At 36.8% G+C, this 21,754-nt stretch overlaps 1 protein-coding gene across 2 annotated transcripts in view; it reads right to left on the bottom strand.

Moving 5' to 3' along the window:
* Positions 1-4,921: 4,921 nt before the first annotated feature.
* The window catches only part of NADK2 (NAD kinase 2, mitochondrial), a 49,054-nt gene continuing 32,221 nt past the window's right edge, over positions 4,922-21,754 (bottom strand). For both annotated transcript variants that reach the window (XM_043599839.1, XM_043599846.1), the window contains 5 exons: positions 21,255-21,350; positions 12,127-12,182; positions 11,949-12,002; positions 9,292-9,415; positions 4,922-6,999 (listed from right to left, as the gene is read on the bottom strand). In XM_043599839.1, coding sequence (XP_043455774.1) covers positions 6,864-6,999; positions 9,292-9,415; positions 11,949-12,002; positions 12,127-12,182; positions 21,255-21,350 — 466 coding nt within the window. In that variant the 3' untranslated portion in view covers positions 4,922-6,863. The remainder of the gene's footprint in view (positions 7,000-9,291; positions 9,416-11,948; positions 12,003-12,126; positions 12,183-21,254; positions 21,351-21,754) is intronic.

The raw sequence follows: 21,754 nt of genomic DNA, 5'->3' as shown, positions 1-21,754 counted from the left end.
ATTGGTGCATTTATTCCATTTACATTTAAAGTAATTAGCAATAGGTATGTAATTATTGCCATTTTGTTCATTGTTTTCTGGTTGATTTTGTAGTTGTTTCTTCTGTTGCTGTCTTCCCTTGTGGTTTGAGAACTTTTTTTAGAGTTATATTTGGATTATTTTTTTCTTTATTTACTTATGGTGTATCTGTTTGAGGTTTTTGGTTTGTGGTTACAATGAGGTTCGTGTAAAACAACCTATGTATATATAGCAGTCTGTCTTAAGTTGATGGTTGCTTACATTCTAAAGAACTCTAAAAACACATTCTTACTCCCCCCCTGCCGTTTTGTTTTTGACATCATATTTTACATCTTTTTATTTTGCATATCCCTAATTACTGTAGCTGTAGTTGATTTTACTACTTTGCCTTCTTATTAGTTTTATAATGGTTGATCCACTACCTTTACTGTATGTTTGCTTTTACCAGTGAGATTTGTTTTTCTTTCATAATTTTCTTCTAGTTATGGCCTTTTCTCTTCTACTTAAGTAAGGCCCTTTAACATATCTTTTAAGGCTAGCTTAGTGGTGAAGAATTCCTTTGGGGTGCCTGGGTGGCTCAGTTAGTTAAGCATCTGACTCTTGGTTTTGGCTCAGATGATCTCACAGTTCGTGATTTCGAGCCCACTTTGGGCTCTGTGCTGACAACACAGAGCCTCCTTAGGATTCTGTCTCTCCCTCTCTCTCTGCCCCTCCTCTGCTTGCCCTATCTCGTTCTCTCTCAAAATAAATAAACATTTGAAAAAAAAAAAAGAATTCCTTTAACTGTTGTCTGGAAAACTTTCTGTCTCCACTTCTGAATAATAGTCTGGTCAGGTAGAGTGTTGGTGTTCCTAGGTTTTCTTTTCCCTTTCATCATGTAATATATTGTACCATTCCCTTCTGGCCTGCAAAGTTTCTGCTGAAAAGTCAGCTTATAATCTTATGGGGGATATAACTAGTTATTTTTCTCTTGCTGTTTTTAGGATTCTTTTAGTTTTTTTAACATTTTAATTATTGTGTCTTGGTGTAGACCTCTTTGGGTTCATCTTGTTTGGGGCTCTGTGTGCATCCTGGACCTGGATGTGTGTTTCCTTCCCCAGGTTTGGGAAGTTTTTAGTTATCATTGTTTCTTTGTATAAATTTGCCCTCCCCTTCCCCCCCCCCCCCCGCCCCGCTTTTCCTCTGGAACCCCTATGAAATGAGCATTAGTGCACTTGATGTTGCCCAAGAGGTCCCTTAAATTATCTCCATTAAATTTTTTTTTTTTCTTTATGTTCAGCTTTGGTGATTTCCACCACCATGTCTTCCAGATGCTGGTAGTACTTCTGCATAATCTAAACTGCTGTTGATTCCCTCTAGTGTAGTTTTTGTTTATTGTTGTATTCTTCGGCTGATTGGTTCGTTTTTATTTATTTTTTTAATTTTTATTTTTGAGAGAGTGCAAGTGGGATAGGGGCATAGAGGGGGACAGAGGATCTGAAGCAGGCTCTGCTCTGACAGCAGTGAGCCCGATGTGGGGCTTGAACTCACAAACCATGAGATCATGACCTGAGCCAAAGTCAGATGCTTAACCAACTGAGCCACCCACGTGCCCCAATTGGTTCTTTTTTTATATTTTCTATATATTTGTTAAAGTTCTCACTGCATTCATCCATTTTTCTCCCAAGTTTGGTAAGTATCTTTATGACCACTACTTTGAACTCTTTATCAGTAGATTCTTTATCTCTGTTTCATTTCTTTTTCTGAGGTTTTGTCTTGCTCTTTCATTTGAAATATATTCCTGTCTCATTTTGACTATGTTTCTTTGTATTAGGTAGATCAGCTATGTCTCCCAATCTTGAAGGAGCAGGCTTATGTAGAATGTGTCCTGTGGGACTCAGAAGGACACTCCACCCTTATCACCAGAACTGGGCACTCCAAGGTTATCACATGTGGGGGATATGTGCTGTCCTGTTTTGGCCAGGGCACAATGTTGTGATCGTGCTGCTGGGTAGAGCTGATCCCCCAGCTCAGCTGGCTGCAGCACTTAGTTGCAGTTGCTATAGATGCACTCGTGGGCTAGGCTGCTTCCCAAGGGTAGGAGCTGCTTTGGGGAGGAGCACTGGACCAAGGCCACCCCTGCTGGGTATGGTAGGAGGGGAGCTGTTTTGGAGGGGCACCTGCTAGAGTAGGCTATTTGGATGGATCAGGTCTGTAAGGGAGTAGGACAAGGCAAGCAGTGTTAGCTAGGTAGTGGCAGAAATGGTGCCTGCCAGCAGTAGGCCAGCTATGTCCTTTGTGAAAGATTAATTGACCATATAATTGTGAGTTTATTTCTGGGTTTTCTATTCTGTTCCATTGATCTATGTGTCTGTTTTTGTGCCAGTATGATACTGTTTTGATTACTACAGCTTTGTAGTATAACTTGAAGTCTGGAATTGTGATGCCTCCAGTTTTCTTTTTTTCAAGACAGCTTTGCTATCTGGGGTCTTTTGTGGTTCCATACAAACTTTAGGACTGTTTATCTAGATTCTGTCCTGCTGGTTTGTTAAGAATGCTGTTGGTGTAGGGATTGCATTAAATCTACAGATTGCTATGGGTAATATAGGCTTTTTAAAAAAAAGTTTATTTTGACAGTGCAAGTGGGGGAGGGGCAGAGAGAGAATACCAAGCAGGCTCCACACCAGCAGCACGGAGCCCAATGCAGGGCTCAAACTCACAAACCGTGAGATCATGACCTGAGCCAAAACCAAGAGTCGGACGCTTAACCGAGACACCCAAGTACCCCTGGGTAGTATAGACATGTTAACAGTACAATCCATGAGCACAGAATGTCTTTCCATTTCTTTGTGTCATCTTTCATTAGTGTTTTATAGTTTTCAGAGTACAGGTCTTTCACCTCCTTGGTTAAGTTTATTCTTAGATGTTTTATTAGTTTTGGTGTAATCATAAATGGAATTGTTTTAATTTCTCTTTCTGCTGCTTCATTATTAGTGTATAGAAATGCAACAGATTTCTGTATATTGACTTTTTATCCTATGACTTTACTGAATTCATTTATCAGTTCTAGTATTTTTTGGGGAGTCTTTAGGGATTTTTATATGTAGTATCGTGTCATCTGTAAATAGTGAAAGTTTTACCTTTTCCTTGTCAAGTTGGATGCCTTTTCTTTTTCTTGCCTGATGGCTGTGGCTAGGACTTCCAGTATTATGTTGAATAAAGGTGGTGAGGGTGGACAGCTTTATCTTTTACTGACCTTAGGAGAAATGCTTTCAGTTTTTTTCCCATTGAGTATGAGGGTTGCTGTTGTTTTTTCATATGTCGCCTTTATTATGTTGAGGTATGTTCCCTTTAAACCTACCTTGAGAGTTTTTATCATGAATGGATGTTGTACTAGGTCTAATGCTTTTTCTGCATCTATTTGAAATTGCCCTATAGTTTTTATCCTTTCTTATTGACGTGATGCATCATATGTCGATTGATTGTGAATATTGACCCACCCTTGTTACACCCTGGGTATAAATCCTGCTTGATCATGGTGAATGATTTTTTTAAATGCATTGTGTTTGGTTCAGTTTGCTATTATTTTATTGAGGATTTTTGTATCCATGTTTACCTGAGATACTGGCCTGTAGTTCTGTTTTTGTGGTGCCTTTATCTAGTTTTGGTATCATAGAATGAATTTAGAAGTTTTTCTTTCTCTTCTGGTTTTTGGAATAGTTGGAGGAGAATAGGTATTAACTCTTTAAATGTTTGGTGGAGTTCACCTATGAAGCCATCTGGTCCTGGACTTTGGTTTGTTGCAAGTTTTTTGATTACTGATTCAATTTCATTGGTGGTAATCGGTCTCTTCAAATTTTCTATTCCTGTTTCAGTTTTGGTAGGTTACATGTTTTTAGAGAGGCATCCATTTCTTTTAGGTTGTCCAATTTGTTGGCATCTAACTTTTCATAGTATTCTAATTGTATTTCTATGGTACTGGCTGTTTGGTTTTGTCTTTTTTGAGGAGTTTGGCTAGAAGGTTATCAATTTTGTTTATATTTTCAAAAAACTAGCTCCTGATTTCATTGATCTGTTCTATTGTTTTTTTAGTTTCTATATCATTTATTTCTGCTCTGATTTTTATTTCTTTCCTTCTGCTGGTTTTGAGTTTTGTTCTTTTTCTAGCTCCTTAGGTATAAGGTTAGATTGAGATTTTTCTTGCTTCTTGAATAGGCCTGTATTGCTATAAACTTCCCTTAGAACCACTTTTTCTGCATCCCAAAGATTTTAGACTGTTGTGTGTTGATTTTCATTTGTCCCCATGTAACTTTATATTTCTTCTTTGATTTCTTGCTTTTAGTAGCATGTTATTTAACCTCCATGTCTTTATGGTCTTGCCAGATTTTTTCTTGTGGTTGATTTCTAGTTTTATAGCATTGTTATGAAACTAGATGAAAAGATGCATGACATTACTTAAGTCTTTTTGAATTTGTTAAGACTTGTACCCTAATATGTGATCTGTTCTGGAGAGTGTTCCATGTGCATCAAGTGAATATTTTTTGATAACTTTGTGTTAACTGGTTCTAATGATTTATACATAGTTTATTTTGATATTTAAAAAGTGAAATGAATGGAAATTCTTTATACCTGAAGGCTACTAAACATTCAATATGATTTGATTTAGTGGGGCCACGAATATAAATACATGTGGAACATCAAAACTAGTGAAAAATATCTGCAGAGTCTATACTTAAAAAGTAAGTACTTTACCCTCTGCTTATATAACAAGTCCTAGTTCTGTGTGCAACATCAGCAGTATCCTGGAAAGTATCTTTTCCAGGTGGAAAAGACCTGAAACATACCATTTTGGGAGAATCTGATTTTCCATTAATGGTGCTATAAGAGTTAAGCAAGCAAATGTAGTTTAAAAAAAAAGATAATACCAGTTTAATTATGTTTATTCACATAGTTGCCATTAAAAGGTTAACTCATTCATAAACACGTTTCTTCTATTGCAATATCCTTTGCCTCTTATCTCTTAACAAATAAATCCCCAACACCTAGCAGAAATGTTAGTTATACTGCAAATGCAGCACATTAACTATTTTTTAAACCTTTAAAATATGGCTTATGAACAATTTTACAGAGCAGATTGCCTATTAATATGTAACATTAACAGATCTATGGTACCATTTTGGATAGAGTTGGCATTTTTGTCAAGAAGGTATTTTAAACTTCTTAGAGGAATTTTTATGGTGTGGAATTTCACTTCTTCATAAAGTGTTATCTTCAGTACATTTTAAATCAAGCCAGAAACTAGATCCAGCTCTGGGAAAACACTAATTTTCATTGTACACATCATGTAAACACTGCTTTGAACGTCTATGCAGATACTCTTTGAAAAGAAAAACAGATTCTTGTTCTGGATATACATCAAAACCTAGATTACCTTTGTATAGTAACATTTATTTAAAAATTTGACAAGAACATATTAAATGTTGGCAAAAGTAATAGCACTCAATTCGATTATATATCCTAGCTCTCACAGAATTTGAGCCCACTCGTCTCAAGTTCTATCAGGACAGTCTTTTTCATTGATCAACTGAGATCCAGCATCTGACACAGTACATGGCACAAGGTATGTGTTCAATAAATATTTCAATGTTGAACTTTTTAGCAGCAAGTGAAAAAAAACAGATACAACTTTGAATAAATGGCATGGGATTACCAGTTGTCTCATGACACAGCAATAGGTGCTTTTTGTGAAAATTCTAGGATTACTTGTAAGTAGATCAATAATTAGATAATTTCCTCTCAAACTAAAGCAAATCTCATAGTGGAGGGAGGGCAAGAGAAGCCATAACATTTTATCTCCCAAAGCTAATGTGTAAAAACATGGAATATGAGCTAGTGAAAACTACCATGATATTAAAAGCAAGGCAATTCCAACTAATTGTGTTTTGCCTATTTATTAAAGAATCCATTTTCTGACAAACCTCATAATACTGGATGAAAATATTTTTAAAAGGTTTTACCAAACTCCTAATAGAATACGTCTAATCAATTCATTCTTATAGTCTCTGATTCCATGTTAGAGTTTTAAATATGGAAGGAATCTATTAAGACTCAAAACCATTTAAAAAAAAAAGTCTCTTCCCTCAAATAGCTATTGGATAATTAATACATTTGCAACAGTATCATGATTTTGTCCAGATATATGTATTTCACCCAGAACTGTCAAAATTAACCTGAAAATCAATTAAATGAAAACATCGATAATTTCAAAAATGATTTGAACTTCTTAAATCAATAGAGCCATAACAGTATTGTCCTCTGAAATTAGAAAATTCTAAGCACATATAAAAAACACATTTACCTACTTCAGTTAGGTCAATGTCAGGATTTATCAAAAATTCTCCATCAAAATTTTTTAAAAATCTTGATTTTTAGGTACTATAAAAAATATACCCTAATTAAATGATATATGTTGGTCTGACCAATTCCACAAAGTTAGGAAAGGGGAAAAAAAAAAAAATCTTGTACAGTGAAATTTCAAATCTTAAACATTTAATCCTTTATTTGAGCTTACCTCTCTAAATTTAAAAATGTATCAGTACTCTTTGATACCAACTATAAGCAATGTAGAAGTATAAATTCTGATCAGTTTAGTCCATCCATTCTCTAACACAGTGAACATCTTTTTTATCCAAATCCAAAAGAAGAATAATGCAAATCTCACTTCCTTGGTCACCTTTGGAGCTCAGGGCCAACCAGTCTCAACAATAACCAAAATATGTAGCTTTATGATTGGTAGTCTGTTTCTGCAGTGAACAGAATCAGTATTTTCCCAGTAATCAAAATTTGTCATCTGAGGAAATTTTTCATTACTCTAGAATCACAGTTCGAAGCTCATCTTCTTTATTGATCATCATCGAGGCAATTGCTCCATCATTAAACTCAAAAGAAGTACCTCCATCCACAACCATGCAGGCATCCCAACAACGAGATCGAACACATACCCTAAGCAGAAAAAACATCTCATTAATACAAAGTTTTCTTAACTTTAAATTATGATTTCTTTAATTTTCATTGAAACTGGCAGATCATTCGGCCTTGATTTTAAAAATCAAGTTGTTCTTTGGTTTGAGAGAGTAACTGTATATTATCAAAATCTCAAAATTAAGATATTCAGGATAGCTCCATTCACCCAAACATTTTCAAGAGAACAAGTTCAGACTTGATGGAACTCACAGGCTTTTTTCATATGACAAAATGTTGAGTTATTACTATTTTAAGTACTAATATTGAGAATGTAACTATTTTCATGGATAATTTTGACTTAAGAACAAATGAAGAGGCACAAATGAACAGCTCAGTGAACACACTTGTGCAGCCTTCATCACCCAAATGAGGAATCAAATGTTCCCCAGCTCCCCAGAAGCTCCCTCACTGCTCTCCTCCAGTCTCTACCCTTGGGCCATCCTTCCCATGCATGCCCACTACCCTAATTTCAGTCACCATAGTGGTAATAGCTCTGTTCTTAAACTTTATATAAATGGAAGAACACATAGGTTTGCTTTGTGTCTAGCTTCTTTTGCTTGACAGTTTGCTTGTGGGCGCACCCAGGTGGCTCAGTCAGTTAAGGGCCAGCTTTGGCTCAGGTCATGATCTCATGGTTCATGAGTTCAAGCCCCATGTGGGGCTCTGTGCTGACAGCTCAGAGCCTGTTTCAGATTCTGTGTCTATCTCTCTCTTTCTGTCCTTCCCCTGCTCATGCTCTCTCTCTCTCTCAAAAATAAGCAAAAAAGTATGCTTGTGAAATTCATCCATGGTTATTACATATAGTAGTATTGTGTTGTGTTCATTTTCATTGCTATATGAAAACATTTCCATTGTGTGAAAATACCAAAATTTACGTACCTCCTCTATTCATAGACATCTGGGTTTTTACTACTGGAAGTAGTGCTACTACAAATATTCTTAAGCATGTCTTTTGTTGCAGATGTATGTGTGTATACATTTCTGTTGGATATATACCTAGGAACGAATTTGCTGGGTCACTGTGTGCTTTATTCAGCTTTGGTAGGTAACTGCCAAACAATATGCCAAACTAGTCCTAAAAATACTGCATGTAAGTTGCAGTTACTCCCACCTTACCAACAACTAGCACCTTAGCTATTCTGGTGGGTGTGTATGGTATCATATTATATAGTTTCAATTTGCATTCCCCACATGAATAATAAGGTCAAGGATGTTTTTCATACACTGAGCCATTTGGATACCCTCTTCTGTGAAAGGCCTGTCCAGGACTTTGGCAATTTTTCTACTGAGTTGCCTTTTTCTTAATAGAGTTGTAGGAATCTTTACAATATTTTGGATAGAAGTCCATTGTTGCGTATCTATCACTCTGTGGCTTGCCTTTTTTTTTTTTTTTCCTTAATGGTGTCTCCATTAAGAAAAGTACTTAATTCTGAATAGTTCAATTTCTCCATCTTTTGTTAATATTGTCCAACTGCCAAAGTCATGAAGCTTACTCTGTTTATATGAGCAAAATTTAAATGTCTTTGTAATTTCACCTAAACTGAGTACATAGATTTGTCGATTAATCAAAATTAACTTTCAAATGAGTAAAAGGAATTTGTTTTTCCTAGAAAAATTATCAACCATATTTCAAAAAATAAAATATGCACACTATATAAGTAGCAATTCATAATTAAACTTGCTTTCTTTGCTTGCCATGAGACAAATGACATTTTTTCATAGTTTTGTTTAGAAAATTGGGCAACCTTTATAAAATAAATTATAAGGTTTTTTGATATCTTCCCTTCAAACAAAAATCGAATTCAGTAAATGCGAGAAAGGGGGAGGTCACTTTTAGGAAAAAGCTGAAAGAAATGAGTCCTACTCTAAAAGTTTACGGCTTTACAAGTTAGGTTTTATATGAATATTTGTCCTTTTTTTTTTTTAATCCAATAGCATATAAAAAAAAGTTGCTTTCCAGTTTCTTTTAAAGTGATAATTTGATCTTATTCTGTCTTAATATATGAAAACAACAAATCCATATCACCCAGTTAGATAATTATGCCCCTTCTATTTACTTATAGTTTCTCTAAAATGGCACAAGTTGGGAAAGGAAATATTTCCTCCAGGGTATATATAGCATGACGCCTCACTAGTTCCAAAAGCCCTACTTTTCCTACTAGATTAAGTGTGAATGAGTGAATTTCATCATACTGAATACTTTAAAACCAAAACCCATTTATAATTACAAGAGATGGAAGCATAGTCACAGGCTGGCCTTTGGAAGCTTACTTTGACGTGAAGCAGCGCTGACGACTGCTGGAGAAAACTCTGTTTGCTATTGGTTCTCGAATACTGAAAAGTATTTTTGGTTCTTCTGGACTATAGAGCAGCGATTCGTTATATTCATTTGTTACTATAAAGGAAAAAAAGTATTAGCACATTCAAAGAAAGACACAATCACTTCTGAGAAGTGCAAAATGAAAAATGGATGCTATGCTATCCCCAATTTAAATGCAACTCTGTTTCAAAGGTCTGTTTGGCAGAAACTTTCTTGGAACTCACAACACATTCCATTAAAACAACAAAAAACTTTATAAAATGAGGATTAGGTTTCAAGATAAGGCCACCAAAGCCCCTGACACATCAGCTGGAGACATACTGGGGAGTGGGCTACAAAACCAGTAATTAAACAAAAGTAGAGGAACTTGGGGCATTCAAAAACAAAACCTAAGTTGCCATAGTCCCTTGCCAAATTCCCTTCCAAAACACCATGTCAAAGTGTCCATAAATATATTAATTCTCTTGATTAAAAATGCAGTCTCAAAAAATTACAGGTTAACACGCTTTCTCTAATGAAACTCTCATTACACATGATATTTTTAGAAATCTTTGGGACCTGCTTTCTAACCAAGAGGCACATGACAGTTGGTAGGCAAAACATAAATTGGTCAAAAACAATTATACAAGGAAATCAGGCTTGAAAGAACGTATAGTTGAACACCACATTAAAACATTATAAGACTGTCAGACAATCCACCTTATTTACCAAAATTTTGTTTAAATTATTTGGCTCCTTGAAAAAAATCTAATTTACTCTCAAAAATTTGCTCCTCTGGGAATACAAACACTCAAAATGTGCTAGCTACAGCTGTCTGGCTGGGTCCAGTGGGTAGAGCATGTAACTCTTGATTTCAGGATCGTGAGTTCGAGCCCCACTTTGGGCATAGAGATCACTTAAAAAAAAAAAAGTGCTAGCTCTGAAGGTAGTTCCAGAAATGTCTGTAACAGTGACTGCACTACTGGCATTCACTATTGTTTCTAAGGACAAATCTTCAAAGGAATAACATTCATTCAGTAAAGTGGAAAAATCACTGTATTTTATGTATACCCTTAAATTAATTTACATACCCGATATAAATTTCAGTTGTTTTATATACGTTTTAAGTTAAATTATTTTTTGAAGTTTTTTATTTTGAGAGACAGTGAGCAAGCATGAGCAGGGGAGGGGCAGAGACAAAATCCCAAGCAGGCTCTGCACTCTCAGCACAAGCCCAATGCAAGGCTCGAATTCATGAACTATGAGATAATGACCTGAGCTGAAATCAAGAGTCAGATATTTAACCCACTGAGCCACCCAGGCGCCCCTTTAAGTTAAATTATATAATGAATCAACTACTGTAAATGCCTAATTTAACTCTAACACAGATTTAAAGCTAATGCTAGCTCATAAGCTGTGATCAAAATAATCGTTTTGGTCTCAAATTGAGAAAGGGAGAAAGTCCGTTTTAGACAGTTGAAAGGGACTTCAGAGATTTAGTCCTGTTTTCAAACTATTAAAGGCCAACCATGTCCCCCAGTAAAGTAAGTCTTATGTGGAAATCTAAAATACACATATAAATGAACTGGCACTATTCAAATACTTTATTGTGTATTGCTAAATTATTTAAACGGCAACCAAAAAGAGTGAGACTATTTTGATAACTCTTAAATTCAAGTGTCTGTGTTTATGGATGCCAGCTGCAGTCTTACATTTGCCAATATCCACTTTGTGTATTTGGTTTTGGTTGTATATGTTGAACACCCTTACATAGATAAGGAGATGCACTATGAACAAGTTTGGATTTTTTAATAATCTTGAAAACTTAGGATACTCTTCAATTAAACAGAGACAACTAGAGAATCTTTAGTTTGAGGTCTGTACAAAAATGATTCTGGTACAGAAGAGGGGATTTTAGTGAGTTAATTTCATAAGCAAATCAAAGGAATGTGTTTTCCAATTTAAGAATTTAAATATTTAGAACAGAGAAACTTGAAGAATAAATTTGAAGAACCCCCTTAGGTATTACCAATCTATCTCTACTTCATCCTTCTATAGTTCAAGAAGTAGAAGAATGGAACCACAGTCTTGCTCATATTTCCAGTGAGTGACTGGTTGGTCTGGGATTAGAGCCCAGGCCTTCAAGTTCCCTGATCAGTAGTAGTCTTTCCCAACAGTGCTGGTTCTCTCAAAGGAACCCTGAAGTAACCGGGCAGGAATAGAAAGGAGAAAGTTAAAGAGAAGATTTTAGTGAATGTGAAGATAAGCATTCACAGCTCAGTGAACTCCTTTTCATTCAGAGGATATTAATGGCACACAGAGTTTAGGTAAACATTTCCCATTTGCCAGATCTGTATTTTTCTATATTTTCCTATCCCCCAGAATATGTATGTAGTTAAGAGTTTTGGCACAGAGGTTGTATTTCATAGTTCACAAAAATCTAATATAAAGTCCAGCTCTAAACTTTTTATTGTTTAAATATACGTAAAGGTATTATATCAAGGGCCTGTTTGAGTCAAAAAAGTACAATGCTTTTGCTAATTAGACAAGTACACTTCATAATAACATCCTAAAGACTGATACAGAACTTGAATGAAACTGTTAGTAATTATGATCATTAGTCACTGACCTTTCTCTACCAATTCTCTGTTCAATGGAAGACTTAAATTTCCTTGTCGTTTTGCTATTGAAAAAGGAAAGGGTGGAATATCTTGAGTAAATAATGTCATAATAGCTAACATACAATAAAATATATACATTATATAGTACATTATAATTGTAACATAAATAGCTATTCTGGTACTCACCAATATTTAAAACATCTTCCACAGCCTGGGTCGCAACCCTGTTAATATTGAATGACCTAGAAAGAAACACCATGTAAGTTCTTTGTTCTCATTCTAAAAACACACTTTAAATTAAAAAGGAATTATCTACTTAATATACAGAGAACTCTTAGAAATTATCAAGAAGAAGCAACCAAAATATGATAGCTCCTTCACCCACTTTTAAAAAGTGGGCCAAGTAAACGGTTTATAGGCTTATATGAAAAAGCATTCAATCTTACTCCTACTTAAGGACACATAAATTAAAAACTGATAATGTATCAAAGGTATATGAAAGACATTCTCATTCATACATGATGGCATTATGGAAGTTGCAGTTGGAAGGCAATTCTTCACTATTAAAATTTTAAATGAACATATTACTCATCCTAATTTATCCTAAAAGATACTTCTATCTATAGTACACAAAAGACATGTGCAAGGATATTTACTGAAGCATTGTTTATAATAGCAAAACAACTCATATCCGTAGGAAGCTGGTTAAATATGTTACTATGTAGAGATTAAAAAGCATAAAATAGAACTGTATGTGCTGATGGAAACATAAGTTTAAAAAAAACAACAAAGGCATTATGTAGAATATATATATATATATAGGTTGTGCCTGGAGATTAGTACTAGATATATGAAATGAAAGACTAGCTTTTCATTTTAAACCCTTTTGTACTATAACATTCTTTCATGTTTATTTATTTTGAGAGAGAAAGAGCATGAGCAGGAGAGGGGCAGACATAGAAGGAGAGGGAGAATCCCAAGCAGAGTCCGATGTGGGACTTGAACCCACAAACTGCAAGATCATAACCTGAGCTGAAATCAGACACACTTAACGTACCGAGCCACCCAGGTGTCCCTGTACTATTTTTAGCTAACCTATTTTTAACTTGTAAATATTTCTTTAAATTATAAAATAGAAAAGATGAGAAATCTTTACCAGTGTGATGCTTTGCTTAAACACTTAAGAAAAAATGTTAACACAAACACGAATCACCTAAAAGTAGCTCTGTCCTTGGGTCTACAAAGAAGGTTAAGGAAAGGTTTTTGGGTTTTTTCTTCTTTTTAATTCTTTCCAGTAATTCAGAATTCTGTTGCTACAGAATTCTCACATGGCCTCAGTAGATAATCTCAATGAACAGCAGCATAATGACCCAAACAACTCTATAAACATAATTCAGTGGCTCTTAACCTTTCTGAGGAGGGGGAGTAATAGATACTCTTGCATACACTTCCAACCCTATGCCCTTCACATTTTGAGAAATGTGATAACATTTAGGGCATTCTCTTAAAAATGCAGGTAACAAATTTTATATTAAAAATTTGGGGTCATTCACACACCAAATCCCTGTGCTAAAAAAATCCCAAATCTGGCCCTTGCCTATTCTATTTTTCACCATATTCTATTTTTCGCCAGTAAGTGTCCTGACTTTTTTACTGTTCAGCGTGAAGTTCGCAATACATATCTCATCATAATTACTGTCTGCATAATTACATACACACTGCAAGGCATTTGCGGCACTACCTGGCTCATGGCAAGAACTCAATACCGAATGAAAGTATCAAATGAAAGAGATATGCATGAATTATATTCTAATTGACATTATTAGAAGATATGGTTTCAGAATTTTATTTTAAATTAAAAGTCACATAAAATGAGCCATGTTTATTAGGGTTCCACTGGATTAAAATACTGAAGATTTAATTTTTCTTTAAGTTTTTTTTTACTTTGAGAGCGAGCACATGAGCCCGCGAGGAGCAGAGAGGTAGAGAGCAAATCCTAAGGAGGCACCGTGAAGCTTGAAACCACAAACCGTGAGATCATGACTTGAGCCAAATTCGATAGTCAGACACTCAACCAACTGGGCCACCCAGGTGACCCTTGAAGACTTAAGAGAACAAAAGTCTTCTATGATTTGATCAAATATTCCTAGAATTATGATTTATTAGGGATATCATAAGCCAACCCAAACTAAGTCCTCTGAATTGGGGTTAAGACGAATTTCCTATGGTTGTAACCTGGATCTCAGCCAATTCAGTCTCCCTTTGGGAGTGGTTTATATTCTACATCAAAGACAAACTATATGCTTAAACAGGTATTAGCTAACACATGATGCCTTTATTCTTAGGTCTACAACCTTTACCATTCTAAGAGTTTCCATTTGAAATCAGATAAAACTTCCACTAAAGACAATCAAATTGAAGACAAATTGAATCTTGTCTCTTCTTTAGCTAGTAAAGCTTTCTCTCTTCACTTAAGAACACTTACCCTTAATTAAGTCAGCTAAAACAGAATGTGTAAAGGAAGGGAACTGGGAAAAGTCTTTTAAAAAAACACACAGAAATATATGTGATTGCGCTCAGTAGTACTTCTCCCAGTGAATGTAGCAAATTGTGTTCCATGCTGGGAAGAGGACTGAGATGACAATGGGACAAATCAGAGACAACCTGCTATGCAACATAACCCCTACATCCTATATCCTGTGGAGGAATTTTGGGAAGTGCAAAATGGGAGAGCTAATCCCCAAACCCTTCGTGTGTGTGTGTGTGTGTGTGTGTGTGTGTGTGTGTGTACTTACATGCATACATGCATAGTTAGACTATCGTTTCCATCCTTTCTTGCCATAAATCCATGTGACTGAGTTCTAGCTACAGGAATGAGAGTAGATGTCATAGACAACATATCTAAGACTGTCTCATAAGCCTGCCACAGGTGACCCTCCATGCTTTTCTTCCTTCTGTGGCTTCATTTAAATGAGTAGAGTGACTTCAAGAGCTATGTTTAAAAGATGGTTGAGGCACATGATGCAAAGAGCCTGGATACCTGGAGTCACCACTTTGAGACCCACCTCCCAATTGGGAACACCCACTTGGACTTTATAAGAACAAGAAATAAACTTCTATTGTGTTAAGTCACTGAGTGGGGGTTTATCAGTTATAACAACTATCTTATCCAAAGTCATACATTTCCATATTTTATAGTCAAAGCAAGGAGAGGGTCACATAGGAAAACTTTTATCTCCTAGTATCAAGAATTAAAAGAAGAGTAAAAGTTGGCACAGGAACAGACACTCAGATCAATGGAACATAACAATCCAGAAATGGACCCACAAACGTATGGCCAACTCATCTTTGACAAAGCAGGAAAGAATATCCAATGGAATAAAGACAGTCTCTTCAGCAAGTGGTGCTGGGAAAACTGGACAGCGACATAAGAAAGAATGAACCTTGACCACTTTCTTACACCATACACAAAAATAAACTCAAAATGGATGAAAGACCTCAATGTAAGACAGGAAGCCATCAAAATCCTCAAGGAGAAAGCAGGCAAAAATCTCTTTGATCTTGCCCACAGCAACTTCTTACTCAACACATCTCCAGAGGCAAGGGAAGCAAAGACAAAAATGAACTATCGGGACCTCATCAAAATAAAAAGCTTCTGCACAGTGAAGGAAACAATCAGCAAAACTAAAAGGCAACCGACAGAATGGGAGAAGACATTTGCAAATGACGTATCAGATAAAGGGTTAGTATCCAAAATCTATAAAGAACTTATCAAACTCAACACCCAAAAAACAATCCAGTGAAGAAACAGGCAAAAGACATGAATAGACACTTCTCCAAGGAAGACATCCAGATGGCCAACCGACACATGAAAAAATGCGCAACATCACTCATCATCAGGGAAATACAAATCAAAACCACAATGAGATACCACCTTACACCTGTCAGAATGGCTAACATTAACAACTCAGGCAACAACAGATGTTGGTGAGGATGCAGAGAAAGAGGATCTCTTTTGCATTGTTGGTGGCAATGCAAGCTGGTGTAGCCACTCTGGAAAACAGTATGGAGGTTCCTCAAAAAACTAAAAATAGAACTACCCTGTGACCCAGCAATTGCACTACTAGGCATTTATCCATGGGACACAGGTGTGCTGTTTCAAAGGAACACATGCATCCCCATGTTTATAGCAGCACTATCAACAATAGCCAAAGTATGGAAAGAGCCCAAAATGTCCATCGATGGATGAATGGATAAAGAAGATGTGGAGTATATACAAAGGAGTATTACTCGGCAATCAAAAAGAATGAAATATAACTGGAGGGTATTATGCTAAGTGAAATTAGAGAAGGACAAAAATCATATGACTTCACTCATATGAGGACTTTAAGAGACAAAACAGATGAACATAAGGGAAGGGAAACAAAAAGAATATAAAAACAGGGAGGGGGACAAGACAGAAGAGACTCATAAATATGGAGAACAAACAGGGTTGCTGGAGGGGTTGTGGGAGGGGGAATGGGCTAAATGGGTATGGGGCTTTAAGGAGTCTACTCCTGAAATCATTGTTTCACTATATGCTAATTTGGATTTAAATTTTAAAAAATAAAAAATAAATTAAAAAAAAAAAGAAGAGTAAAAGAAATAAGCTATTCTATTCCTTTCTTTCCAGTGATTCGTAAGGTCTACAGAATTTAAAGTCTGTCTTCACCATTTATTAGCCATATGGCTTTGGGAAACTTCTGAGACTTTACTACTCTATTAACGAAAATAAAATCACGTATTTCCAGGGGCACCTGGGTGGCTCAGTCAGTTAAACGTCTGATTGCAGCTCAGGTCATGATCTCATGGTTCATGCGTTTGAGCCCCACATCAGTGCAGAGCCTTCCTGGGATTCCCTCTCTTCCTCTCTCTCTGCCCCTTCCCCTAATCGCACACATGCTCTCTCTCAAAATAAATTAATAAACTTTAAAAAATAATCACCTACTTCCAGAGTATTTGAAAATTTAACATATTTAGCTCAGACAAAGAAAGCGCTTAGAAATGGTAGTTCAAGGGGCATCTGGATGGTTCAGTCAGTTAAGCATCTGACTTGGTTTAGGTTCAGGTCATGATCTCATGGTTTTGTGGATTTGAGCCCCGCATCGGGCTCTGCAGTGACAGCATGAAGTCTGCTTGCGATTCTCTGTCTCCCTGTCTCTCTGCCCCTCCCCCACTTGTGCTGTCTCAGTGTCTCTCAAAATAAACTTTAAAAAGGGGGGTGGGCACCGGGGTGGCTCAGTTGGTTAAGCATCTGACTTCAGCTCAGGTCATGATCTCATGGTTCGTTGGTTGGAGCCCCACATCAGGCTCTGTATTCTGTGTCTCCCTCTCTCTCTCTGCCCCTCCCCTGCTCACACTCTCTCAAAAATAAATAAACGTTAAAAAAAAAATTTTGTTAATGGTAGTTTGATAAAAGTTATTAATGTATGGAAATGTACAGCTTTCCTCAGTCCTTCTGGCCCCTAGGCTTCTCTTCTCTCCATTTTCTGAAGAGAAAAAGGACAGAAGATGAATGGGAAAACGCAATCACAGGCAAAGAACAATCAGCAATGGGAGGGAGTAAGGTAGAACATTAGAAGCAAGCAAGCTACATAGGCTGAAGAGAGAAGAGGCTGAGTAATCAAGGTGGCAGGGATAGGATATAGTTAGTGACAGAGTTCTAGACATCAGACTTTATTAAGCAACACAGAAATGAATGAAATTCTAATCTAAGCCACATTTATTCACATCCAATGGGAACACAGGACTCAACTATAAGGTGTGTGGCAATGGAGGGCAGGACTGCTTTACAAGCAAGCCTAATGGCTCTTATCCTTTATGCTCTTCTTACTACTGAAAGGTTGAAAACAAACTCAAAATCAGGGGCACCTGGGTGGCTAGTCGGTTAAGCATCTGACTTCAGCTCAGGTCATGATCTTGTGGTTTGTGAGTTCGAGCCCCACATCGAGCTCTGTGCTGACAGCTCAGAGCCTGGAACCTGCTTCAGATTCTGTGTCTCTCTCTCTCTCTCTCTGCTCTTCCCCCGCTCATGCTCTCTCTCTCTCAAAAATCAATTAACATTAAAAAAATTTTTCTAATAAAAAAAAATAAAATCACACACACCCCAGTGCAAAAGTCAAAAGCCTATTCACTGCCTTTAGCATAACCACGGTTTCACTAAGATCAGCCAAGTTTACCTTAATAATTTTTCAATACAACCTAGTGACACATCTTTGAACCAGCGGCTTCTACAGACAGCTCCCCCTCTGCATTTAAACGCTGGCAGTCAGGGGCGCCTGGGTGGCTCCATCAGTTAAGCACCCGACTTTGGCTCAGGTCATGATTTCACGGTTTGTGAGTTGGAGCCCCGCGTCGGACTCTGTGCTGACAGCTCAGAGCCTGGAGCCTGCTTCAGATTCTGTCTCCCTCTCTCTCTCTCTCTGCCCCTAACCCACTCACATTCTGTCTCTATCTCTCTCAAATAAACATTAAAAAGCTGGCAGTCAAAAAAGCACTGGCTTTTTAGTCAAGCACACCTGAGCTTTTTTTTATCCAGGTTCTGACATTAGTTCTGACCTCACCCTAAATTGTTTATCCTTGTGAAGCCTCAATTTCTACTTTATAAAACAGGGATACTACCACTTTCTTGCAGGATTTCTGTAAGAATTATAGTCAATGTATAAAAAGTACCTACCACAGTATATTCAAAGTAACAGGGGCTAAATAACTGATAGCTTGTATTTACTGCATACAACAGAACCTACAGAATCACAGTCCATTTCCCCTCATTTTTCAGAAAAGGAAACTTGTACAAGATCACAAAGCTAGTTGGTGATTTTGCCAGGTCTCTCTAACTTCCAGGCCAGTACTCTTTTCAATTATACCGCTTTGCCCACGATGGGGGCGCAGGGGGGGGGGGGGGGGGGGGGGAGGGGGCGGTGAGAATTCTAGGAGAAGGGGAGAAGGATCTGGGAAACCATTTCTGATTTTCAATCCAGTTTTCACCAAGTAACATATCATGTTGAGCAGAAAAGATGTTATGATAAATTAAAGCAATTAACTAATGTTTTCATTTTATGAGGGCTACAAAATAATTTTATAGCATCTTAGATTATTAAATTACTTTTGCAAACTATTGTTAAAGTCATTTTAGACATGTAGTTCTCACTGGCCCCCCTCAGGAAAATGAAATATTAACCAATATTTTAAAATGATACTTCTCATTTTTCTCCAAAGGTTTATTTGGCTAAGACTAGGATATTTTTAAAAGATGTGAAGTTACTAAGTACTTATGAATGAACTGTGATGTCTGAAAATTACTTCAAAGTATTATGAGACAAAAGAAGACAAAAGGGAAACAAGATTGGGCATGTGTTGATAATTATTGAAACTGATTAATGGGTACACAGATATTGATTATACTATTTTGCCTACTCTTACAGATCTTTAAGTTTTTCCACAATAAAAAGTATTAAAAACACCGAAAAAATGGGAAGTAAAACTCCATTTTAAACTATCCAAACTTAAAATCACAGATTAATACTGTGTTTGCTAGCTGTATTTGTAAGCATGTAGTCATTTATTTGAAAAAAAAAATGAGAGAATATGTATTAGGTACTGTGCTATACATGCAAAAACTAAACAAACAAAAAAACCACTAGTCACCATGCCAAATACCTCAAGTTGCTCAAACCAGCTGGGTATTAGGTAATTAGAGAATAATGTGGTAAGTGCTGTCAAAGTGCTATTACGAAAAAGTGCTTGGGATGCACCAAAAGGGGATTCATTATGCTGATGAAAAGAACTAGGTCCTAGTAGAGATTCCCTACAGAGAATGACATTTGAAGACTGGATTTTTCAGCCAGGGGAAGGAAAGTAGAAAATGTTCAGGCATTCAATGCAGGAAGAAGTTGCACTGAGCAAAAACAAAAAGCCCAGAGACAATGTGGCTTGTGCTGAGAATTGCAAGTAGCCTGCAGTGTCCCCATTGTGCCAATGGGTTAGAGTAAGGCAACAATAGGCTGATGAAGTTTCTTATTTAAAGGGTCTTACACACAGACTAATCTGAACACAGTCAGAAGTCAATGAAGCCTTTACAGCACAGAAAGGAATAGTCAAATTTATCTACATTTTAGAAATATTACTCTGTTGGCAGTATGGACGACAGCCTGAAGAATAAAGGGTGAGGCACAAAGATTATTCACTAAAAAGATGGGCCTGGACCAAACAGCAGTAGAAACTGCAGAAACAGAAGTGTGGCATAGAGCAGTAGACCACACAGCAGTAGAAACTGAAAAAGAGGGGCAAGGACTTCAGAAGCGTGACTGGCAGGATTCAGAGACCAGTACATGTAAAGAGGAGAACAGGGAGACTCAAAAGTAAGAGCCAGGTTTTAAGGAGTACTGTTTTTTCTCTAGAGCATGAACTCACAGTAACAGTGATATTATTAAGCAATACAGGGATCACAGCAAGAAAAACTAAAGATGGGGGCGCCTGGGTGGCTCACTTAGTTAAGTGTCCGATTTTGATTTTGGCTCAGGTCATGATCTCACAGTTCCTGAGTTCAAGCCCCACATGGGCTCTGTGCTGACAGTGTGGAGCCTGCTTGGGATTCTCTCTCTCCCTCTCTCTCTGCCCCTCCACTTGCTCGCTCTCTCTCTCTCTCTCTCTCAAAATAAATAAATAAAACCTTAAAAAAAACCTGAAGATAATAAATTTAGTTTTGAATGTGTTGAATTTGAAGGTCTATTAACATTCTATTTAGTAGGTAATTTTAGAACAGAAGTTTGGGCTCAGGAAACAAGATAGCTACAGATAAAAGTCTGGGAGGCATCCGTGTCTGTGTACCAAGAAGCGAAGCCATTACCCAAAGAGAGGTTATAGGGTAAACAAGATACAGGAGCCCAAGTTATCTCTAGTTAAGCCTTTGACGCACAAACCTCCAGGACATTTGTTGTTGTTACTGTAGTTGTTTTCATTTCTTTACTATTATTTAAAATATTTTTCATTTAAAAACAATACAGTCCCCCCAAAACATTTTCTTTTTTCTCTTTACAAACCTAGGGCAACAGGCTAAAAAATGACCAAATCCAGGCTATAGCTCTAATCTAAGAAGTCCAGGCAGGACTTCTAGAGCCAACTGATGAGTAAAGCAGAAACTGGGCCAACCAACATAACACCAGGCTACCTCTTGCGTTTCAGAGGCCTTAGATACACCGATATGCAGCATCGAGTAAATTACATTACTTAAAATATTTCACAAAAGTCAATAAGTAACATCCCAAGGTACTCACCAGGCCTTTGATCCTGTTCCAGTACACAAATTGAGCCCTGAACTCTTCTGTTTTTCCCATGGACCATCATCAACTGAAATCTCATAGTAGGAAGCCCTAAGAATTGAGAATATAAAACTGGATTTGCTGAATTTATGGCTCACGGTAAATAAGACAAACACCGTTTCTTCAGAACTAATGAACTCTAAGTGGGCCAGCTTGACTCAGACATACCTGACTTAGGCACGCACACCATGATGCTAATACCAATACTGATTAAGTGAAAAAGTAAAAAAAAAAAAAAAAAAAAAAAAAAATCTGTAAAACTGCATCCCTCTCCTATCCATATGCTCCTTTATATCAGTATTTTAACATTTCAAACAAGGGCTCCTTATAAATTTTTACCTATGATTGCTTCTACTGTTTTTATGGACTCTAACACATACAGATCCTTATTTCAGAATTCAAAAAGAAAATACCATTCTTAAGTGAGTTTCATTCTTGGTAGATAGTTCTTGATA

The sequence above is a fragment of the Prionailurus bengalensis genome, chromosome A1 (assembly GCF_016509475.1).
Source record: "Prionailurus bengalensis isolate Pbe53 chromosome A1, Fcat_Pben_1.1_paternal_pri, whole genome shotgun sequence".
Taxonomy (NCBI): Eukaryota; Metazoa; Chordata; class Mammalia; order Carnivora; family Felidae; genus Prionailurus; species Prionailurus bengalensis.
Note: the sequence above shows the minus strand (reverse complement) of the source record. Positions and strands in the feature narration are given on the sequence as shown.